The sequence below is a fragment of the Anas acuta genome, chromosome 1 (genome assembly GCF_963932015.1).
Source record: "Anas acuta chromosome 1, bAnaAcu1.1, whole genome shotgun sequence".
NCBI lineage: Eukaryota > Metazoa > Chordata > Aves > Anseriformes > Anatidae > Anas > Anas acuta.
Window position 1 is genome coordinate 20,408,385 of NC_088979.1, and position 16,842 is coordinate 20,425,226.

The window sequence follows — 16,842 nt, forward strand, 5'->3', positions numbered from 1 at the left end:
CACTTACCACCTCACTCAAGGTGGTAATTTGCTGATGCTTCTACAGAAGTGGTCTTTGTATTGCATTGTGTATTTAATACACTGACACAAGACACAGTCAGCAAGCTTCAACAGTTGGAATCACGTAGAGTTTTAAGTAGAATTTTGAATAAGAATTAGCAGTCATTATGAGCTTTCACCTTTAGAAGCTATTAAAATTTCAAGTTGTTTTTATTACTAAATATTAAGCCAGAAAATAGACATTTGAAAATCTACCATTTTTCTAAGCAGAGTTCTCAGAGATCCATAGTACCTGTCATTCTGTAGTACCGAGAGTCTGAGTTCAGCCTATCAGGAGATGTTTTTCAAATGAAGAGTTACTCACAAAAATATTTTACCTATAACCACATTTCAAGTTAGAGACTTTCCATATTTAAATTTATTTATTTCAAGTCCAGATATCTTTTATTAAATTCACATTGAACACAATGGCCCTAGCGCTGTCGTCACTGCTCAAACCCACACTGAAATCAAATCATAAATGTTACCTGATGTGGTTTATCAGGTCGTTGAAAGAAGTCACAGTAGATGTACCCTAGCAAACCTTCAGTTTCATGAACAACAGCCTGAAGAAAAAAAGAAGTATTATTTCCACCATGAAAGCACTGATTTGTGAATTGAAGACATAGTATTCTAATCCAAAGGTTTGTAATTTATAAATGAAAATAAACCAGGAATAATCCACGTCAAAGTTGTTGGCAATGTTAGTTGGAAAAATATATACAAAAGATTTAAAGCTTGTCCTTCCAACTGCAGACATTTCTGCATCTCACTCAAAACTATGTAGTCAGAGTTAGTATTAACAGTACCACTGTCTGTAGCCCCTAAATGACTTCTGAGAAGCTAACAGTGACAGAATTTGATTTATCATGGAAATAAAAATAGGAGACAGTACTTATAACTTGACCCACAGGATATAAAGAACTGCAGTTCTCTGAGGCTAGCGGTGGAAGAGGAGTGAAGATCTGGTTGTCTACACATGGAGTGAGGATAACAAAAGAACCTGGGAATGAGATGAATAAACTATTGCCCAAGTTTTTATTTCTACCCTCCATTAAGAAGAGGGCAGAAAAAATAAAGAGGTAAACATGAATCTAAAAGTAAAAGTGACATAGGAATAAACATTAGAAACAGACAAATAACTGCTAGCATACACACCTACAGCATTCTAGTTACAAACAGTTGCCTACAAATCATAACTGAAAAAAATAGAAGGGTGCATTCAGAGACCACGTGAAAGGCACAACAGTAACCTCTGAACAGAGAAACTGATTCTGATTCAGGCACCCTTTGCACAGAGACAAATTTTAAAGGCCATTAAACACCAGCCATATAAAAGGTACTTGGAGCATGAAGCCCTTGAGTCCTAGTTTCAACTAAAATTAGACAGAGATTGTATACTTCTGATAGGTACCCAATTAATTTAAGAAATGATTCATGGCTCTTAAAGGAACATACAATTTTGTCTGACTTCCCTTTGTCATTGCAGATAGAACAAGAACACTTACCAACTTTCGAACATCTTCAGACCAAACTTCTCCTCTCTGTGTTTGTTCAGCGTACAGGGAGATTCCCAGGAGCTGACTGAACAAAGAGTTCAAGCCTTCCATGCAGGCCCCAAGAGAAAAAAACGGACAGTACAAGCCAGGATCAATGTTGTACCTAAGAACATAACAGAAACCCAAACCAGTCAGTTCCAGTCATTTAACCGAGGTACTTGAACTGCAGTCTTTACCTCCAAGTCATAGGATGTGACAAATGGACCAGATAAACCTAACAAGGGTCTTATTGAGCATGCCTGGCTTTATTTTTCAACCAGTGAAACTAAGTCACAGACTAGCTATGGCACAGTGCTTCACAATTAACCTTTATATATATATTCAGTTTTAGTTTTGGATACCAAATTCAGCAGATGCTGGCTATGATATTCAGAGATGTGGAGAACACACAGCTCAGACTGACCATGACCACCGTTATGGGTGGCCAGGCTGGACTTTCTGAGGGCCAGTGGCCTGCCCTGGATCAAGTGCCATTCTCATGCCAAGGCTGTGCCACATGACTGACCAGAAAATGGAGCTGGCCTTGGCTGTGGAGAAGGTCAAGCCCTCAGCTAGGACAGAAAAGCAACCAGAAAGCGCTGGTAACTTGTCTTTCTTGTCTTGTCTTTCCCTGGAGGAACATCACAAAGACTGTCACCTCCAACGTATGGATCACACCTCAAGCTCCAGGGACTTTCTGAACCATGTAGAAACTATCTTACAACTTTAAGCCATGTGAAGATTTTGCTATTTGACTTGGAGTTCAAACCTGGCCAAGCTTCCTGTGGCTAACATCAAGCAACTCGGTATTTTCAGGACTCTGTAGCACAGAAAACACACGCTGGGAGAAGACACCATGTGTCTGCATGCACACACATAAAGGAAGAAAGAATGAAAAGCAACTACAGAAGTAGCTTAGAGGTGTATGCAGCCCATGCTTAGGCACAAACATCCTGAGATTCTGACCCTAAAAAGTAAGCAACCTGCGAATGCATCAGGCAAAGGAATGCTTTGCAAACTTAGACCTACACAAACTGCTCAGAGCTATTTGGAAACTGTAGCAAAATCAGAACAAGAAACTGCTTGTGGGTACGCATGTACCCTAAAAAATGTTCTTCTTCTCTTGATGTATATACAAAGTCCAAGTCTTACTATGTTTTCGGGGGTCTCAGAGTAAAAATTGTTGTCCTAGCTCTGGAGAATCACAGTCCCTCCTTATCTCCTTTCTTCTTTCATGCTCTAATGCTTGTGCTTCTAAATGGCATGGTAATTAGCCATTGAAACTTAAACATGCATCAGCTGGGCTACAATAGCTGAACACCAAACATTAAAACCACGCTATTTTAAGGCCTATGATCAAAAGGCTTCATCAGAGAAAAGCTGTGAAAGAGTCAGCCAGTCCCTACCCACTTACTTACCCTTCCTCCCCTGCCCACAAAAGAAAAGGGCTGAGAACGAAGCCCATCCATTTGGGATGCTGCCTCTGCCAACGTGCTGCAGCTCCCGCTCAGGATGCAGCTGCACTGCGCCGCCGTGCACAGCAGGGTGGGATTAGCTCCCTAAACCACTGCTCTCGTTCTTGAACCTATCACTGTGTTTTCTTTTATCTCCCACCCTCCTTTACATTACCTTTATCGCATGTTCTAGCAGTATTTTGCAGCTACTATGGCAACATCTGTTGAAAATACAGGTATGTTGAAGTTACAAGATTTTGTATATTTTCACACTGCAAGTGCAGGAAGCTAAAGCCTATGTATTTCATTCTAATTTTAATAATATCAGGACAAATAAAATAAAGCAGACTTCGACTCTACCATAGTGACATAACTTCTTCAAGATGTATACCAACACTTAAATACACACTGTACGCTGTAGCACAAACAGTTTTCCTCCTTACTCAAGGAAGAGTCATTACACCAAAAGAACAAAAATAAGCATAATATCAATCACATTAAGTTAGATAAAAAGACTAGAAGAACACCTCTAAAAGAAAGCAGAATAGAGGAGTTCATTTTCCTGTAATAAGCCACAGAAATGTAAAGTACAAAAGACACTGCTTTACATACACAGCCGCCCCAGAAGCACAGAATTACAGTGTGTGTGTTGAATATCCTGGGATTTTTAATCTGGGGATTCCTGAGAACTGCAGCTCCTTCAACAGAGGCACTTTTTGAAAAGCTGTACTGGAGAAATCTCAAACGTCTCCAGAACTTTTAAAGCATCTCCCAGTGATCACCTTCTGTTACTGTGAAAACTTAAAAGCATCACTAAGTGCTGCAGCCCTCATCTCAATCTGCTCTGAAGCTTTCCCTGCATACAGACGACAAGATCTGTTAAAATGATCTTTTTTTAAAAAGAAAAAAGAAAAAGAAAAAAAGAAAAGGAAAAGTAACACCTCCATAATAGTTTAGGACTGTTCCTGTCACATTACTTTAAAATCTTACACCATCACCCTAATCTGAGTTTCTCATTTGTAATTCAAATAATTGCTTCTGCAACTAGAGGCTGACCATACATGAAAAGTTTGCTATAAAAGTATTGTTTTGATAAAAGTTTACTGTAATGTGAAGCAGGATTTCTCACATACACCCCTCCAAGGTGACATTATCCTCACTTTACAACTTTTATTTCAAGTTAAATTAAGGATGAAATAATAGGCAATGATACTCCTTTTGTATGACTTTAAAAATTACACACAAAGACCAAGCTGTACACCACCTTTAGCCCTCATTTCAGCCTGGAGTTGAGTAGTAATGAGATCGAGATCTCGACAGAGCTAATTGCAATGAGCAGGATTTATTCCTTCTGGCTCTGTGCCAGTCCTGCTCATCCTGCACTGCAGAGCTGTCCAAATTTCTCCGTACTTTGTTTTCGGTTCCAGGAAGGTTCATTAATCCAGGTGCAGCACAAGGCGCAGCAATCACAATGTAGCACTATTTGAGAACCAGGGGAGCAATACAGACGTGCTGAAGTGGTTTCACACGGAGGTTGCCGGAGGGCTTTTTTGCAGAGCTCATTTCCATCAGCCCTACCAGAGCTATGCTGACTCTGCAAAACCCATCTCGGAGCTTCACATCCTCCTCCCCTAGGCATCCAATATCATCCAGGGTTTCCCTGTCATTTCCTTCCTGTCAACTTGGAGAAGAAAGCTGACTGAATTAAAAACTTGAATAAAGAAACCATACGATGAAATTCTAAAAGCATGCAACTCAAGAAATCAATATTTAACTCCACCAGCATCTCACAGACATAGCAAACCAACACATTTTCACAGCTCAGGAAATTTGAACATATAATCTCTACCACTGATTCCAGGTGCAGGAAAATAGGGTGTGACAATGTTCAGAAAATCAAGAACAGCGCCTTTGAAAAAAAGATTTACAAAATTAAGCCATATTTACAAAGAAATCTCTGAAGAGCAGAAATAGCTTCTGATAGAGTGGCTAATTCTACAAACTAATTCCAGGCATATGAAGGACAAGAAAATCATCAGGAATAGTCAGCATGGATTCACCAAAGGGAAGCCACGTTTGACAAAACCAAGGAGCTTCTACAATGAAATGGCTGGCATGTGAAATGAGGGGAGAGCAGTGGGTATTGTCTACCTAGAATTCAGTAAGGTTTTTGACACCGTCTCCCATGAAATCCTCATAGAGATGCTGGTGATGTATGGGTTGGATGGGCAGACAGTGAGGGGTGGATAGAAAACTGGCTGAATGGCCAAGCCCAGAAGATGCAAAGTCTTGCTGGAAATAAGCATTTTGTGGAGTACCCCAGGAGTCAGTACAGGGTCCAATCCTGCTTAACACCGTCATTAATGACCTGGATGAAAGGGGAGGGTGTACACTCTTATCAATGTCTATAAATATCTAAAGTGAAATTGCAAAGAGGACAGAGACAGGCTCTTTCTTGTGGCAACCAGTGACAGGACGAGGCAATGGGCACAAAACAAAACACAGGAGGCTCTGACTGAACATCGGGAAACACTGAAAATTCAGGCACTTTTTTCATGTGCAGGTGACTGGGCACTGGCACAGGTTGCCCAGAGAGGCTGTGAAGTCTCTCTTCTTGGAGATTTTCAAAAGTTGCCTTTACATGGTCTTGGGCGGCCTGTTCTGTGTGGTCCTGCTTGAGCAGGGGTTGGGAAGAGGTCATATGGAGCTTAGGAGCAAGAAGTACGAAACTGCTGAGTGAGATAGATTTCAGTTTAATCAGAGAAGATGAGTTTCATACTAACTGCAAAAGATTAACATGTTCAACTGAAATGCTGGATTAACATGCGGTTGCTGAGGGGTGAAGGGGAAACATACTCTGAAAGTATTTAATGTTTTGTTTTTTTTTCTGTCAAAGAAACTCTTGCTGATACATAAAAGCAGATATATACTAGCAGGAGAAAGCAGTGATGTTTCTTCATGGAAAGAAGAGCTAACACGGAGATATTATGAGAAGACAAGTGTCTATTTATTCCTCATTCTTATAATTCCATGAACATATCAACTGTCCCCATGAACTCACCTCATGATGAAGAGGAAGGGAAGGAGGCTTTCTGACCGGTATTTTGTAATACACTGTCACTATCTAAAGTGGGGAGAGAAATCAGCCTGTAAAAATTTTGCCTTTTGGAAAAAGCATAATACTTATCCACCCACACATAAAAATAGCACTAACAGACTACATTGGCTTGAGGCAGACTTCCCAGGGGAAATAGTCCCCTACCCTGGCTAACGTTTGAAGATGTCACAATCTAACATTTCGAGTACAATGAGGATCTGATTAAACAACCTCTTTAATAAAAGCTACACAAAGTTACTATCAGTCACTTCTGATAGAACACTGTCAGGATCAAACATACCACACATCTAATGAAATATGTATGTTGTCCTTCTTGCCAATGGAAAATTGCAAAAAAAAATCTTTGAAAAAACATTTTTAATGTGGAATGCCAAAAAAATTGTTTCTGGTTCTGTTCCTATTTATTTCTCCATTTCTGCCTGCCCTGCTACACCAATGCACAAACAAAGATCAAAGATGAAGATTGTAAAATCCTCACATAGCACTAGTGTCCTATGACACAAGTCTGACACTTAAATGAATTTGGGACAATCCTGACAGCAGTCACTGGCAACTATCCTGCCTCAAGTTATCTTACAGTCATAGTTTGGTTCTGTTTGGGGTCTTTGTTTGTGGTTGTTTTTTTTTTTTTGCTTGTCACTGCAATGTCACAGGAGTTCACAGAATCATAGAAAATCCTGAGCTGGAATGGACCCACGAGGATTGTCAAGTCCAACTCCTGGCTCCACACAGGACCACCCAAAATCCAACCATGAGTCTGAGAGCACTGTCCAAATGCTTCTTGAACTCTTGAAGGCTTAGTGCCATGACCACTTCCTTGGGGAGCCTGTCCCAGTGCCCGAGCACCCTCTGGGTGCAGAACCTTTCCCTAACCCCCAGCCTGACCCTCCCCTGTCCCAGCTCCATGCCGTTCCCTCGGGTCCTGTTGCTGTCCCCAGAGAGCAGAGCTCAGCGCCTGCCCCTCTGCTCCCCTCGTGAGGGAGCTGCAGGCCGCCATGAGGCCTCCCCTCAGCCTGCTCTGCTCGGGGCTGAGCAAACCAAGGGACCTCAGCTGCTCCTCACACATCTTCCCCTCTGGACCCTTCACCATCTTTGTAGCCCTCCTTTGGATGCCCTCTAATAGTTTTGTGTCCTTCTTGAATGTGTCCAGAGGAGGGCAACCAATCTGGTAGAAGGGCTGGCAGCCACGTCCTGTGAGGAGAGGCTGAGGACACTTGGGGTTTTGTAGTCTGGAGGAAAGGAGGCTGAGAGGCGACCTCCCTGCAGCAACCTGAGCAGGGGAAGCACAGAAGGAGGTCTCTGCTCCTTGGTCACCAATGGCCAGGCTCACAGGAATGGCACAAAGCTGTGCCAGGGGAGGCTCAGACTGGACATTAGGAAACATTTCTTTAACGTGAGGGTGGTCAGACACAGGGACAGGCTTCCTAGATAGGGGGTTAATGCCCTGTGCCTGTCAGTGTTCAAGAGACATTTGTGCAATGCCCTCAGCAATACACTAACTTTTGGGTAGCCCTGATCCAGTCAGGCAGTTGGACTTGATGATCCCTGTAGGTTTCTTCCAACTGAGCTGTTCTATTATATCCTAATTAATAACACCATTTAAAATTAGTACAAGGAAGCTATCTTCCAGGGAGTGGATAGGACACCTTCAAAATCTTACCCTAATGCCAGTTTACACCCACCAAGTAACCATTCTGGACATGAAAATACAGATTTTAATTCACAGTTTCTGAATTCAGTCCTACCTTATATGCGAATTCTCTTGTCAAATCAAGTAAGACCAACTATCACTGAAGAAAGTCTAACCCCAAACTTGCATTAATTCCAGGAAAACTTTCTCTTTGGGCTTATTTCAAGAATAGAAATTAGCCAAAACCTCAGCTATCTGAAGCTGATGTCCTATAACCAAAAAATCATGTTCCTGGAATTAAGAGATGATCTTGCCTTTCAGTAGCAAAAGCAGGCATATGACTGACTCCTTTCTGAGCCCCCACCTCCAAGGTTCAATGCTTCTCACTGCAGAATGGAAGGTATAGCACTAGATAATATTAGAGGACATTGAAGAAAAGGGAAGAAATTCATTTAAAAGCCTTGAATCCTTCCCAGAAAAAGAAAATTCAATAAGCAGAACAGGAAACCCTGCGATCTCTCCTAGAGCTGTAAAACTGAAGTCTGGCTGGACGGTGTGGGTGGAAAAGTACTTGGAAGAGCTTGCAGACAAACTACATGCTCCCTTATTGAAGATTCTTGCTTGATTCCAGGCCCTCCAACAGTAGCAACCATTAGCAACTTCATCATTTCCAGATGACAGGAAAAAAAGCATCTGTTTGCTAGCAAATGATTCCCTAACCTCAGTTATTCACAGCTTCATCACCTTAGAGAAACTGCAAGAACACAACAGTTCTCAGGCACAGTATTTCAGTGTTTAAATCCATGCTAATCTAAAACACCATAGCACAACTTCTTGGCAGCAATGGTGACTGAGACTGTGACAGCAAGCCAAACTTCTCTTCCCTCAGCCCTTTGAATTAATTTTCTAATGCTGTTCAAGGATTTTAGGTTGTATCTTCAAAACACTCTGCGACCCTGGCCAGATTATCTAAAAGACCACATAAAACTCCAAGATGCAGACTTTTATCAATACGCTCTTTTAACACTTTAAAATACTCTGTAACAAAGACAGAGCTTGTCTGTGTAGGATGCCGAGCCTTTTTGAGGGCTGATCCAAGACTATAAAATGAATTTCTCCTGAAGCTAAAGGGGAAACTCAAAGTTCACCATCTTCTATCCCAGGTGTGATGCATTTCTTTGATCATTTTTTTTCAAATGTGAAATGTATTTGAAAATGCACACAAAAGCCTCCCAACAAATCCCTACCAAAACAAGGCACTGCACTTCATGTATTTCTCTACAGTTAGAATAAAAGGACAAAAACTTTAGTTAACTTTATATAGCGACTAACCCTATATAAAAAGGAACAGAGTTTCAGAAGTACTTCATCTTAGCCTGCCCCAAAACTGCTCATCATTCAAAGCAAAGCAATCTTCACAATCTGCACATCAGTAGCCCTAATGTGCACATAATTATCTTTTTATACTAAACGTTAAAGCAGCAGCCATTCTGAGAATCACTTTATGCAAGATTTTCAAGCTGTTATCAACTGCGGACTTGAATAGCTGTCTAGCTTTGTTCCTTCTATTTAAAGCAGCTTAAAATTCAAACATACCACCAAGAAGCAGCTGCTTTAACATCAACGCTTTCTGGTCACTCTTTGGCAAGCTGCCTCTGCATGTCTTCAGCCAAGTTACGACTTTTATCTCCAACAGGAAATGCATTCAAGTATTTTTGAGAAAAGAAATCAGAAAGGAAGTCATTACGACCCAAACTGAACTACACTAACAGGCATTCTGCTACCAGTAAAGTTTCTGCTAAGGGTTACTGCTACTAGCAGGAAAGGTTAATGCTCTGGAGACAGCTAAAATCTGCATTGGAAACCAACGAACAATTGGAGCTCCATTTGGCGACAGAAACTATAGAGAAGTGCCAGAAGACAGGTTTTCTTCTGTGCTGTAATTTGCAGCTTGTTTGCTGCACCAGCTAAGCAGACAGGCAGAATTCAATGGGTAGGGTGATGCACATGGCATACTAACACCACCAGCACAGCATTTCACCTTTGTCTCCAAAGCTGACAAATACATGGAAACACAGTTACAGTACTTCCTAAGGAAAAGAAAGGGTACAAGTCAGCGAAACAAGCAAGGGCAAGAACAAAACATCCTGTTTGGATGTCCCGTCCCTTAAAACCTGAGTTCTGGGCCACTTTAAGGTGATTCAGAGTGCTTAAAATAGGGACCCAGGATGCCTGTGTCCCCACAGAAAGGCAGATACAAATATAAGGACGCTCATACTCAGGTATGTCTGAGCTCTTGCTCCTCTCTGGAGATCAGGCTTCTGACTGGTCTGCATACCTGAATCCCAAGATGATGGACAGCACAGCCTTTCCTTTGGTAAGAAGCCTTTGAAAATGGTGATGTAAGAACAGCAGTCTGATGCCTCAGAACAGCACTTTGCAGAGAAATACATACTCAGGTCAAAAATTTCCAGTTATGGTAGATTTCTTCTAGGGTATCTGAGGTCAAAAACACAGGTATGGATTGGTTTTTGATACCTGCAGTACTACAGTTGGTTTTCTGAACCACCGTGGAACTTGAACATTTAAATTTTCTTGAGCTTTTTTATGTGAAACGTAAATGATCTGACTGCACTTCTGGAAGAGCAAGAAAAAGAAAGTAAAATGTCTATTACAGACATACTAACTAGAAAACACAGTTATTAATGTGAAAGTTCACTTCCAAAAATCAGGAAGGCATTTTTACATCACTAGATGTTTAATAAAAAAAAAAAAAAAGCTTATAGTTTAGATGTGGGAAATACTATATTCCCTAAAAAAAAAAAAAAAAAAAAACAGGGTGCCAGCAGAGAAATCTTGCTCTGAATGAATCAAAAACATATGTGAACTCATCTTTACAGAGAAAAAGAGTATTTTCCTCTAAGCTAAACTATCTGTTAGATACTTCAGGATATATATATATATAAAGAATTAGAAATAGCCCTTTTCATTGTAATATCAACCTTGGTTGATCCTGTAAAACTGCACAATGCAGGTTATGCTCAAATGTCCAAAACTGAATGACTGAGACACAAAAAAAATGAACAAAAGAAGTTTGTTCTGCTTTCATTTTGTCTTAAACCATATGCCAGTAGCCTACTTCACTGTGAAATGTCTGGTTTCAAACCCCAAAGCATTTTTATTTATAACAAACCCCAGAAAGAATGAAAATTTTCTTATGTACTTTATGTCAGAACGTAAGCTCAGAAACTTTACAAAGAGAAATCTCAGTACTCTGCTAAAGAAAGTAGCAGTATCAAAGAAAACAGTAGTTTCTTTGATGTAAATTCCTGCTTTATATTAAAGGATAAACTATGCTCAAAAATCCAGACACCTTACTTTTGCAGTATGCAGCCTGGCAATATTTTTAAAAGAAGTGAAGTAGCCAAACCAATTTAAAAACCAATTTTAAAAAGTTAACTGACACAATGAGGTTTGGTTATTCTTCAAGAACTGCAAGCTTCAAACAAAAAGGCTGTGTCCCTGTGAAGAACAAAGATGTAGTATGTCATTATAAATAATTATTTCTAAGCTTGTATGACTTCACTGAGTCTAAATAAAATACAGACTTCTAAAATCACTTTCATTTAAGCTGTATATTTGGAAAGAAACTAACTGTTTTGTGCAGTGCAACTTTCATCTGTTTTATTAACAATGCTTTTGACAAACTTGGACATTAAGGATAGTTAAGTAAGAATCACTATTCTACAGAGCATAAGGATTCAGACTCAACAATTGCAAATTAGCTGCTTGGCAAGAATTCTTATCAGTGGCTATTAAATGTGGTCCTGGATATTTCCTTTTTTTATTTTTTATTTTTATTTTTTTAGAAAATCGTCCTGTTGACATCCATGAAAACACAGAGCACTAAGTTAACTATCTCTAATAAAACAGATTTTCTCAAAACTTTCAAAGAAAATTGAAAAAAAAAAAACTTGTTAGTAGAAGATAAAAGTAAGATTAACCCCTCGGGTTAACTTAGAAAGATCAAGACAAGGAAAACCCCTTCCAATTTTCACTACATGCCAGACTATGAAATTTAATTCTTTACCTGAAGGGAGATTCTTAAACATGATTTATAGAAGACTCTGGATTTCTCAAAAATTATAATAATAATAATAGAAAATCTTTGTACTCTCATCAGCCTTAAACTAGCACCTGTATCTTACCTTATCCTTTTTCTCTGCTGTTAATTGTACTTCATAGGATATTTTAGAGGAGGTCAGGGGGTAATTCATAATATTGGTTTGCCATTGACACTAGATGTGACTTTTAGATTTGACTTTATTTTCAAATCAATAGCAGTATATTTGTCCTTCTACAATGTTTTGAATAAGCAATTCTTGATACTTAAATTCTGCTTTTGTACTACTCAGAATGCAAGTAACATATCTGAAAGTCAGGATCACTGATTTTAAAATTTTTTACAGTGTTTTTAACAAATATGCTTTGCCTGTATTACGTTAACTACTTCAAATACTTCTTAAGAAAAGAAAATAGCAAACTAAGTACTCAGCAATAACAAGAAGAGCAAAGGTAGCAAATTACTTGTGAAGCTCCGTTACTAGGATCCTTTAAAACATTTTATATAAACCACCACCAAGTAGTGTCTTCTACAGTACACACCAAAAGAAGTCTGAATACAAAGCAAAACTCACAGTTTTTGGAGCCTTTCTCACTATCACAATATGTATTTGTTAGATAACCATTCTCCAATGAAAAATGCAGCACAGCCCTTTTGGTAACTTTCATGTTTTCCTCCAAAAACTTTAGTCAACCAGCTTAGTGATTGGTAAGTTAAATATACTTTTTACAATTATACTAGTTGATTTGATAGAAGACATATCTTGCTGATAGTTAAAGAACGTTTTCTTTCTCTATGAGCAATTTGTTTGAAAGATTTCCTGGTTCTTTTTAAATTTTGCAATATTTTCCATTTCAGCGTTCAGAAGTAACAGTTTTCTTACAGATTCCACAAAGGGTCTGGGCTATTTTTCCATACGGCATTCCCAACAGAGAATGTTCTTTTGTAAAACTCAAAATAATGTAGTGGCAGTTCTTAGTGTTTTTAGCCTTTAGAAACATCCAAAGCCTTGTTCAGGTACCTTGGTACTACCCCTGCTCCTGAAAAACCAAAGTGCTGTCTGCTCCCCCTCAAGCATGTACAGTCCCAACAAGAACAGAATTATTCCTAGTTTCTGCTGAGCTCATCACCCCAGGATCCAAAATGCCTCTAGTTGCTGTGGTGGATTCTCTTTCCTACGCAGCAGGAAACTGGCTTATTTTGGTATTGATTTGTTCTTCCCCAAGGCCAGTCTTAATTTATTTCTGCAGTCCCAAAGCAACGGACCAGCACAGAGTACAATACCCTGCGAACACATCCCAGTTGCTACTTGAATCAAGTCTTTGACAGTTTGGCAAAAATCCCAAAAGTGAATTATAGCCAACCAAGTCAGCCCAGCCTCAGAAGCAACAAAGGTTAGGAAAACAGGAGCCAACACTGCATATTCTAAGCTCAGCACTGATGATTCTTAGGAACAGATCTGTGCCTCTGTTAGAAGCAGCTTAGTACAATCAGCCTCACCTGAAAGACACATAGCTGACCGTGAAAGCTCTCTTCCATCCCTTTTTTTTTTATGACCCTAAAGAAGTCAGAAAGGCTACTATATCTTTGCAGGATCACAGCTTTGAGAATTACTTATAACTGCAGTAGCACTCACTGAGAAGTAATGGGATTTAATTAATACTCCGGTACTTGCCTGCACTAAAACTCAAGGGTACTATTTTATAATATACATTTTAGACAGACATCTTCTTACTTGTTAGAGGCTGAAGCATGTTCAAGCATTTACTGTTTTATTACACTTAGCCTGCCAAAATTCTTGAGGTTCTCCTAATTACTCTATCTGCTTTTAAGATACTACTACCATGGATTTTCAGACTTTTGTCTCCAGTTTCTGTCAAATGTACATTTATACTGACATCTATTTTCTCTACCACTTAAACTAGAGCTACAAAAACATCGTGCTGTTTTAAGTGTGGGTTTAAAGCCAGAGAGGCTACTTAACATAATTTTCAAAAAAAGAAAAAAAAAAAAAAATGGAAGTAAACTATCCTGTTACCATCAATGGCAGACTTGCTCTTTGAAGTGGGATCAAGTTTCCAGGGAAAAGACTTGGTGAAAGCTGACAGAAACAAAATTTTTGTGGATGAGTTTATAGAAAGAAAAACGCGCTTTGTGAGTTAAGTCTGGAGCTCCCCCTGCTGTTCACCCCACAAAACAGCAGGAATATTGCATAACAACTGAAGAAATAAGAAGTAGAAGCGACCTGGTATGACAGCAAATACCATCAAAATTCAATAGTCCAAGCGCATGTAAATATCCTACATTCTTCAGAAGTAAATATCCAGCTCTTAAAACTAATTCTGAGGAATCTAACAAAGGATTTGTTTCCCTAACCTTTTTCTAATACAAAATAAACATGTTTAGACTAAACTACATATACATACATTTAAAATATACAACATACAGATAAAAAATAATCACATTAGCAAAATATCATGAATTTTAGTGTAATTTGAGAAGAACTGATGTAGCTGACCAAAATCTGGAGAAGAAATCAAAAAATAAAGAAGTAATAGATCGTATCATGATCAAATCGTCGTCCAGTGTTTCTTCACAAGTTTGTGTGAAAAAATGCTTGTACAGACCAAAATAGGGACCAGCGTAGCTACTTCAACAGACATAGGCACTGTCCCATCTCATATTTCTTTCATCCCTTAGAGGCACATGTGACGCACTAGAACGTTGCAAAGTTACATAATCAAAAACTAAAACCCTGTAAAGCCTTGGCTTTACACCTAGGTTGGTAAAGATTGCCATCTTACGTACCTGACAGTATCTAGGAAGCTGGTTCCTTACATTAGCTGGAGCCACAATGACAAAAGAAACACCCAAAAGCATGCATTTGCTTCTTTTTAAACAGAAATGTTTTACTAAGAAAGGCAGAATATAAAAACATCACTTTGTAGAGACATCATTTTGCATTACAAGTTAATTGGCTCAGTTAGAAAGGCACAGTAACAACAAATAGCCAAATAAAACTCCTGCCAGTAAGAAGCTTTGTGACACATGGCTCTCATCCTGCAGTTCCTGAAGTGTTGGCCTGAAAACACCGTAACATCCGAGGGGAATTCAGGAAAGGGTGTCATTAGAGGTAAGTGCAAATGCAAGACAAAGAAGGTGTAAGGTATAAGAAGACACTTAAATAGATCATAAGTGGCAAATAAACACATTAAGGGCACAGACGTGAAACAGCATGTCCCTGTCCTCTGGTTGTTGCATGACTAGTCTAATTCCTGGCTAGTTTCATTCATAAAGCACAGCTACTGATAATTTGCAACAAAGAACTGAGCTTTCCTGTTAGGGGCTGATTATCTATTAGCCAGTAGGTTAAATATCTACAACAGGGGCAGAATGAATGTGAAACATTGTTAAGACACTGTCAGATCTGAAGCTTTTCCTTCACACAGCACTCAGGTAACAGGACTGTAAAAGACCAAGCTCTTGTTTTTTAGCAAAACACCACTGCATGCAATGGAGAGGAAAAGTGCTTTTCCTTCCCTGACTTGTAGATGCTTGTAACAGCTTCCAGAAAAAATACTCCTGCCCAACCCAGAGGGAGAAAAAGGCTGGGCCCCAATCCTGCATTGTAATCAGGGAGGAACTACATGTGTTTAGGAGATTCTTCACACAGACCCGGCTGCCAGACTTGCTGCCTTAATTAATAAAACAGCAAATATACACTACCAATGTCCTGGTCTGTTTTAACTCAGTTCTCCCTTCAGAAAGCTACCAGGCTATTCTTGAAATAAAGTAATTTTCCTGGATCTTTTACTAAGCTCCACAAAAAAGGAAATGCTTTTCTTCCTAGTGCCAAAGTGGGCAGAATAATCTATTTGTAATCATTTGCAACTCAATTACAAAATGGATAGCTTCTTTAGAACATCTAGGAAGGACCGTAAGATGGTAACAGAAGGTGCTTCTCCCCAGGAGGCAAAACAAACTCTGAGACTTCTACACACTTCTAGTGGTTTAAGCAGCCATTTCCCAAGCCACACCATAAAAAGGCGATCTGTGCATATGCTGTGGAGTGCTGCATGCTCCAGGACCAGCTCCAGTGAGCTAACTCAGCAGCTGAACATCCCTCACGCTCCCCTGCATAGCGAGGTCCATGCATGTTGTAAGGACATGAATGTTGCTGCACATAAATATATCAGCTCCCATCTGAATGTGTGGTAGCTAAAGACAAATCCAACGTCACACCTGCTGCTCATAAAACTATTGCCTTGGGATCAAAGTACAAGAAAGCCGTGAATCCAACCGTCAGGACAACTGGTGGAAATCTTTCCATAATGCCACGTCTTTACTATTGCAGCTTTCTGGTTCAGAGCAAACTTCTTCCTTTATCAGATTCTTCCAGATTCAGTTTATTCAAAAAACAAAAATGAACAAACCTGCAACAAAGGCAAGATTTTTCCTCCTCCTCTTGCAAGAGTAGCACATTTTAAAATTATCTTTTATAACACAAATCTGAAAGGTCACCACTGTTGATCTAATAAACACAACGTGCAGGGTTCATGCCTTTCAGAGCTGGCATCTCATTACTTGCAAGGACTATTTAAGTTTGTGTTGCAGACTTATTCCGCAATCTTCCGCAAGAGAGATGAGAATGAATTCTACCCAAGAAGAGTGAAAATCTACTCAAGTTTCTGTTCGAGGTCTGTAGAAGATGCAAGAAAATAGATGCAAGCTCAGCAAAGAAGTAAAATACAATTATAATATGAAGAGGAGTTGGATTGTATTCTCAGTGATTCAAAAATTATTTTTAAACATAACTACAGCTCAGCTAGGAGCTAAAAGCATAATGGCATAATGAAAACAAGGATTTTCTATCTGCTCTGAAACTGTTTTATCCTCTTGTATCTTCAAAGGCCACTACTTTCCCGCAAAACAACAGAGGA

At 39.4% G+C, this 16,842-nt stretch overlaps 1 protein-coding gene across 1 annotated transcript in view; it reads right to left on the reverse strand.

Annotated features, from left to right (window-relative positions):
* MIPEP (mitochondrial intermediate peptidase) overlaps window positions 1–16,842 on the reverse strand; it is an 83,971-nt gene that overhangs the window by 41,442 nt on the left and 25,687 nt on the right. The window contains exons 11-12 of the mRNA XM_068671817.1: window positions 1,548–1,701; window positions 528–605 (exon numbers count right to left, since the gene is read on the reverse strand). Of these exons, the coding sequence (XP_068527918.1) occupies window positions 528–605; window positions 1,548–1,701 (232 nt within the window). The remainder of the gene's footprint in view (window positions 1–527; window positions 606–1,547; window positions 1,702–16,842) is intronic.